General features: G+C 34.2%; 1 protein-coding gene across 1 annotated transcript; it reads right to left on the reverse strand.

Moving 5' to 3' along the window:
• Positions 1–642: 642 nt before the first annotated feature.
• LOC143251606 (uncharacterized) lies at positions 643–8,027 on the reverse strand. Its single transcript, XM_076502876.1, has 4 exons — positions 7,719–8,027; positions 7,336–7,680; positions 3,455–3,636; positions 643–3,318 (listed from the first exon to the last, which is right to left on the reverse strand). Exons 1-4 carry the CDS (start codon positions 8,025–8,027, stop codon positions 3,171–3,173), a joined length of 984 nt encoding a protein of 327 aa, XP_076358991.1. The 3' UTR covers positions 643–3,170.

An 8,027-nucleotide genomic window follows, 5' to 3' on the forward strand; every position in this document is an offset into this window, starting at 1 on the left:
TATATAAAAGCAAGCCATCACAAGACGCCGAGAAATAGTAAAAAATTATTGTTTGATTGCTACAGTGAATACAATATAAGTCTCGAAAGCTATAGTTATGATTAACCCTTATTACTTGTTATAATGTTCGGTCAATCCCACTATTCGTTGGTAAAAGAGTAGCCCAAGAGTTGGTGGTGGGTGGTGATGACTAGATGTCTTCCCTCTAAATTGCCACTACTACATTAGGGACGGCTAGCGCAGATAGCCTTTGTGTAGCTTTGCGCGAAATTCAAAACAAACCAAACCATAGTCGCTAGGCGTGTATGTATTGTTAACTAGTATTAATACATGAGCTCCTTCAATTTCGTAACTGTGTCTACGCTCTTGTATATTATGTGTTGAAACATAAATGTTAGAGTGAGTTTAAATTTGTGTTTATATTTCTTATGTATGTTATAACAGTTATAGAACTTTAATGCAATAATACTGATCGCAAAATCACAACGCAACTAATATATTGGTCAAACACAAAAATAGTCATATAAAATCTTTAATTGAGGAAAATTAGTTAATTTCACAGTAATACAGTTTCAACTTCATGAAATAAAAATAACATGTTTGTCAATTTAATCAGCTGTGATTGTAACTTAAATGATTTTAACCCCCCCCCCAAAAAAAAAGGTATAAAACATTAGAAAATGTCTCATATATTACGATTAATTTTACAATATTTGTCCATAACTTTAAGTAATAAGTAATATATTGATTTTATTATATTTTCCTTAAATCTTCAATTTTTTTTTTAATTTTACGAAATACGTTGTAAAGATGGACGGTAAGATTAATTTTGTTAGTTTAACAAAGGTTAACTATTTTCGGCTTTGTGGTTAGAATATTTATAATATACAAACTTTAAACTTTTTGCAAAGAAATAAGCAAAATGTTAGAAGGCATTAATAAAACATCCACTATAAGTTTCATTTTTGGTTTTGAAATTGCATCCCCCTAGTAGAGCGCGAATATCTACAGATTTACAACGCTAAAATTAAGGGTTCGATTCCCCTCGGTGGGATCAGCAGATAGCCCGGTGTGGCTTTGCAATAAAAGAAAAACACACACACACCTTTTGAAATTGAATAATAATAAACAAAATTTGCAAGTGTTAGTAATGGTTAATACATTATTAATGAATAACGAACTAAAATCTAATATCAGATTATTTTAGCTAACCGTCTACTGGTCAGAAGAAAATGTTTTTAAGCTAATTACATGGTAGACGAAGGTCGTTAGAATACCCATGATGAATTACTGGAAGGTAGACAAAACTCATTGCAACATCCATGATGAATCATTGAAAGTTAGACAAAACTCGTCACAATATCCAAAAAGAATCATTGGAAATTATACAAAACTCGTCAAAATATCTATAATGAATCACTAGAAGTTAGACAAAACTCGTTACAATATGCATGATGAATCATTGGAAATTATACAAAACACGTTACAATATCCATAAAGAATCATTGGAAATTATACAAAACACGTTACAATATCCATAAAGAATCATTGGAAATTATACAAAACTCGTTACAATATCCATAAAAATAATTACAATGTAAAAAATTAATCATTCCAGTCGTATAAAATATATTTTTATACATTATAAGAATATAATAAAAAGTGTCCACTCTATAAATACAAAGCTAAGGTAAAAATATAACGGTAGCTGACTAAATACAATACAATAACCAAGATGTAAGATAACATGTATGGAGTTTAACGTGCAGTTTAGCAAGTGTTTGTATGTAAACTCGAATTTTGAATTATATATTTGTGTGATCAATATGATAATTTATAAATAGAATAATATAGCAATGTGAAACTACTGAGCATGTTGGCATCGGCATAGGATTGGAAAATAAACAAAAATGGCATACAACGACACCTCTTTGTATTTATACATTCACTGGGATAATAGAACATTGAAAAATATGTAATACAAAGTGTTAATATGAGAGGAAAATAAAATTTTATTAACTTAATATTGTTTGGAAACAAAAGTCAATAAACAAGTTCTGACATAAATAACAAATTGAGCTTGCGATACACTGAACTAGCTTATTTTGATGGGCGAAACCTGTCGTGCTTTGTTTGTAAATGTTGCCACAAAATATTACCCATTAGTTAAATTAATTTTACTTACAAATACATAAATTGAAAGTATATATTACATAAAAGTCCTAAATGATTACTATTATTTATATAACAAATACTATAAACGAGCACGTGCAAAATCTTAACGTGGGGATGCTTCTGTATTTTACTTTTTCAGAATTTCGCGCAATCTTACACAAAACCTGTCTACACTGCCGCTAATTTTAAAATGATATACAGAGATTAGTTCCTAATATTTAAATGATAGGTAGACTAGGGAAAGGCAGTTAGCTAATAGTGTTCAACACCAATCAAATCCCACTATTTGATCATACATCTTATAGCGTACCAAAAGTTGTATTGTGCTTTTACGGCAACGTGTCGCGAGCCCTCAGACCTGTACATTAACCACAAGACTACACCTAGTTTACCAGTAAGAAATACGAAATTAAATCTAGTCGTAAGTATGTGATGCTCACATTTAATAACAAAGGGCAAAACAAATCATCACATCTGATATTATACTAAAACAGTTTTAATATTTTACATTTTCTACAAAATGAGTTGTTACAGGCTAATCAAAAGTATTTTTCATGAATAATATAAAACTGACACTAGAACGAGTTAGGTGTTGCAATTTAAATTATACTACGGAATGTTTGTAACATAATGTAAAAATGTTACGAGAAAATAATATTACATGAAATACTACATGTTGGATGAGATTTAATGGTACATTCTATATTGTGAAGTATAACTCTGGAAAACGCTTTTTGGTAAGTGCATTTTGTCATTTGTAAATGTATTCTGTTGGTCGTTTGTTAACATATGTATAAAGCATAAATCTCCCTCTGTTGGCGTATTTTAAATAGGTGTGTAGTATCTTACGTTAAGCAATAAATATCGATTATAGCATTTTCAACAATCTTTTGAACTGTGTGTTGCTCATTTCACTTATGAATAAATAGCAACATTTGATAATACACCAAACTGAGAAGGATGTTTGTATAGATGAACTAAGTTCGTATGTTTAACTAAGATTTAGTTAACTTCTCGTCTACTTTCTTACAGAAATAGATTCTGCATGATCCGCCCTTGTTTCTGCCATGGATGGCTGCCTTTCGTATTCGTGACTTGTCGCTTTCAAGAATTTTTTTATTTGTCAGAATGTTATGAAGAACCCTAAAAATAAATAAATAAATTTAAGTCATATAAAGAAAGAACGAAACTTGTATATTTTTTTTTAAGTTTAGCATATGACTGTTAAATATTCATATAAACATCTACAAAACAAGTTAATTAATTAATACAGACTTACACAGATGCAATTTCGTTTTCTAAAGACGCTATCTTCTGGGCGGAGATGGAAAACTCACATGCCAGCCGTTCTAAGCAGTGATTGGTTATCGATAACAGTCCTGAGCACGCCAGGTAATTAGCGGTTAAGTCCTCCTGATAGCTCCTAGTTTCTCCTGTTTCGTTCAAGTAAAACTGCAGAGCCTATAATGCAGCAGAAATACCGAAAAAGTCTTATTCTACCTATCTTGTTCTATATATATATATATATATATATACATATACATATATGTACTTTTTTCACAGATTATTCGAGTTTGTAAATAAGCTGTTGATTAGTAATTCTTTAAAACTCTAAGTGTAAGGAAATAAAAGTTTTGTTATTCAAATTACAAAATAATATATATATACTGAGATAACGATGAAGTTAACATCAAAAAGTTGATTAGGAGTTGATAACGTAATCTGTGGCAAAACAGAAACCTAACGATTTGTAGTAATTGTAAGTTCTATAGTGTTGAATGAAAAGGATATTGAACCATCTAATAGTAGAAGTTTTTGAATATCTTAAACCAGGTAATTTGATTTTCGTACCATAAGGGCAGGGGTTATCTTAAGGTAAACGATTGTTATTGTAATGATAAATATGTAATTTATGTTTTGAAATATTCTATTTGTAAAGAGTTGTATGTTATAGTGGCTAATAATTTGAGACCAAGAGTTAATTTACGTGAGTATCATGCTAGAAATCCGGAAAATTGTCGTTTCCCAGTAAGTAAACACTTTTATTTCTGTAATACAATTTTTTAACGGACTGAATGAACATTTTGTCTTTTTGAATTATAATGAAAAAGAAAGAAGATTAATATTTCAAAATATTTTATTGACCGTTTTAACACTAATTGAAAGCCGTTAAGAGATGAGATGCTTAATAGATAGGTGACCATAGATTTGGCGCGTATTTTAAATGCCTCTATTGTTAAGCGAGTGAACTTCAAACAACATAGACCACCTTGTTTCTTTTCTCTGAATAAGGTTTAGATTAGTTTTGAATTTCGCGCAAAGTTACTGGAGGGCTATCTGCGCTAGCCGTCCCTAATTTAGCAGTGTAAGACTAGTCATCATCGCCCACCGCCAACCCTTGGACTACTCTTTCACCAACGAATATTGGGATTGACCGTCACATTATAACGCTCTCACGGCTGAAATGGCAAGCATGTTTGGTGTGACAGGGATTTGAACCCGCGACCGTCGGATTACGAGTAGAGTGCCTTAATCACCTGGCCAAGCTGGGCCCTGAATAATAAGAGCGAACGCCAACCGACACCTTTCAGCGGGTGAGAAAAGCACTCTCCTGAGAAGATAAACTAACCGACTGCTCCCTACATTAACCGCCTGTGGCGGGGATATTCGACGAAGTTGAGAGCCAGCAAATGGCAAACCCAAGTACAAGCCACGCTTCAAGTAAATATAGTTCGATGATTAGTGGTGAAAATTTAGAACACTAAAACAACACAACTTAAACATCTGATCGACCACGAACTGAAAATGAAAAAAGAGAGAGAGAGAAGAAAATTAAGAAGTAAAAATACCGCTAAACCACAGACACACAGACATGAAAATCACGGACACGTCAAAACCAGAAGAACATACAAAAACATCAGAACATGAACATAAGGTAGAGCATAACCATACACAACTTAAAACCAAAAAGCACAAGAAAAAACAAACGATTTCATCATGGTATCACTCAAGAAAATAAAAAAAACTGCAAGCTCAAAAACCGAACACGATCACAGAAATAAACACGTTACATGAAAAACCAACACAATTTCAATCATAACATAATGAATCTCAGCCCAACCAGCAGGAGAAATTGAGAAATGTAAGCCGAAAGTTAACTTAGTTGTTATAAAGTGTCTAGCCAAGGGCGGCGTTCTCGTTAAAAGATCAGAGGTCGCTGATCTCAGCCGACTACTACTTTCAAACCAGGAAACTTCAACGTACACATAACATGAAATAAACCTAACTCTAAATCTTTTGTCATAAAAATTCAGACAGTAGCGTCACAAAGGATGACGCGAAAGTACAACCTACATGTATAAAATAGGCTAAACTTGGACGTATCTTCTCCAACAGAACACAGAAACTCAACAATTTAGTTAAAACATACGTAAACGAACACAAGATATCCAGAAGATGATATCAAATGGTATCATTCCTTGGTATCGAAAATACACGATTGAACCATCTAAAACATCAGTGGTAGTTGTAACCTAGTGTTACAAGTGTCAATATTATGGACATGTAACATCCTTCCACGCTGCATGGCCTGTGGGGTAGATCACAGAAACTCTGACTGCCCCTGTGAAAGCCCACAACCACACTGTTGTTACTGCCAAAAGCAACACACTACAAGGGATGAACATTAAAGCACGTGTACTCAACAAAGAAAATAACAGGAACACCCATGAACCAAGAAACAAACAGAACACAAAGAAAAACCCCACTACTCCCAAGAAACCAGTAACACAAATCATCAGTCCACTACACATACAGTAAAAACCCAAAGTGAAGACACATCAAAAAAAATAAAGGACACATAAATAATAAACAAAATAACAGAAGCAGGCAAAAATATATTATACGAGTTCCTTACACAATAAAGAAAACCCCTAAACCAAGATGACAGTTTTACATCAATCATCAAAATAGCCAATACTACGACACTGCTACATTACATGTTATAATTAATCTCAGACGAGTGTGTGTGTTTTCTTATAACAAAGCCATATCGGGCTATCTGCTGAGTCTACCGAGGGGAATCGAACCCCTGATTTTAGCGTTGTAAATCCGTAGACTTGCCGCTGTACCAGCAGGGGACAATGGGGGACGAGTTTCCGATTTATTATGTTACGTACACTGTGTATTACGATTTCAAATAGCCGGAAATTTAAATTTAGAAGTTAATTAAATATCAATATGTATCAAGTTTATTATATTTGCCAACGAGATTGATGCACACAATTTTCTTTCTTAACACAAATATATATTAATATACAAACAATAGTAAAATTTATAATAACGTTTATTACAAATAGTTATTAAAAATATCGATTTATATGTACAAGAGTTTTATAAACTTACAAACTACACTGGGTCTTCTATATGGCCTAGAACTAAATATTTTATCGAAGGTCCAGGTTACCACAAACACATCTCTTAAATACTACTATGTATTACATAGTAATAATACATTACTATGTAAACATAGATAATACATCTAAACCAAACAACATATACAGATATATCCTTGTAAAGGAAAGTAGTAATAGCAACAAATAAACATTCAAATTAAACCTACCCTAAGTCCAGAATATCTTAAAACTACAGTGCAGAAGGAAGAAAGAAGCCTACTAGGAACTTGACCTCCCCGGTCGCTGATGGCCTAAATCCCTATCCTGAGAAAGAAGCACAAAGCTACACACACACACACATACAGAGGGCAGTCTGAGCTGTGCCCACCATAGGTACCCAAACCTGTTTTTAGCGTTATAAGCCAACAGATTTACCTTCCGCTGAACCCATGGTGGGTTTGGTTTGAATTTCGCGCAAAGCTACATGAAGGCTATCTGCGCTAGCCGTCCATAATTTAGCAGCGTAAGACCAGAGGAAAGGCAGCAAATTATCACTCCCACTGCCAACTTTTACCAACGAATAGTGGGAATGACCGTCACATTATAACGCCCCCACGGCTAAAAGGGCGAACATGTTTGGTGCGACGGGGATTTGAACCCGCGTCCCTCGGATTACGAGTCGAACGCCTTAACCCACCTGATCATGCCGGGCCGGTATATAACATACTATATATATATATATATTAAATATATTAAATTTTCCTACCTGTAACATTTCAACTCGATGTTTTATTTCTGAAGTAGCCACTTCTTCAGAGAATGGTATTCGAAGACCTGCATCTCTACGCCTTCTACCATTCACGCTAGTGGTCAACAAGGTCGTAGGCACCACCAGCTGACTAGCAATAATTGGTCCTAAGATAGCCAGAATAGCTAATGGAGCGATAAGAGCTAATAAAATAACCAAACTCCCTTTACCAAAACCACTTCCAATGCTATTTCGGAAAGCACTGTGAAAGGAAGGTAAAATTCCAAATCCACCATTCCCAAATCCTCCTCTGAAACCACCAGGCCCAAATCCTCCCCTGAAACCACCAGGCCCAAATCCTCCCTAAAACCACCATCTCCAAATCCTCCCCTGAGACCAACGTTTCCAAATCCTTCTCCGAGACCATTAGACCCAAATCCTTCTTGAAATCTAACTGAATCTGCTCCACTAAATCCCCCAAACTTGTTTCCACTATAGCCAAATCCCCCTTTTCCTCCATTACCAAAGGCACTATTACCAAGTCCTATCTCTTTTGTGTTGAACTCTCCTCCGAAAGAGTTCCCATAACTATCCATATTATTCCATTCGTTATTGGAATCATCATATTCACTTGTAGGAGTATCATATATTCCATTGTCAGTGTATGTAGGTTTGTTTTCCTTCCGATATACAGCTTGTCTCCGACTCAT

The sequence above is a fragment of the Tachypleus tridentatus genome, chromosome 6 (assembly GCF_004210375.1).
Source record: "Tachypleus tridentatus isolate NWPU-2018 chromosome 6, ASM421037v1, whole genome shotgun sequence".
Taxonomy (NCBI): Eukaryota; Metazoa; Arthropoda; class Merostomata; order Xiphosura; family Limulidae; genus Tachypleus; species Tachypleus tridentatus.

Bases quoted from the DNA above. Each gene is read 5' to 3' on its own strand.
- LOC143251606 (XM_076502876.1), bottom strand. From the start codon at position 8,027: ATGAGTCGGAGACAAGCTGTATATCGGAAGGAAAACAAACCTACATAC. The intron at 7,681-7,718 runs GTTGGTCTCAGG...TGGTGGTTTTAG, and splicing joins TCGGAGAAGGATTTGGAAAC to GGAGGATTTGGGCCTGGTGG. The intron at 3,319-3,454 runs GTAAGTCTGTAT...ATTTATTTTTAG, and splicing joins GAAAACGAAATTGCATCTGT to GGTTCTTCATAACATTCTGA.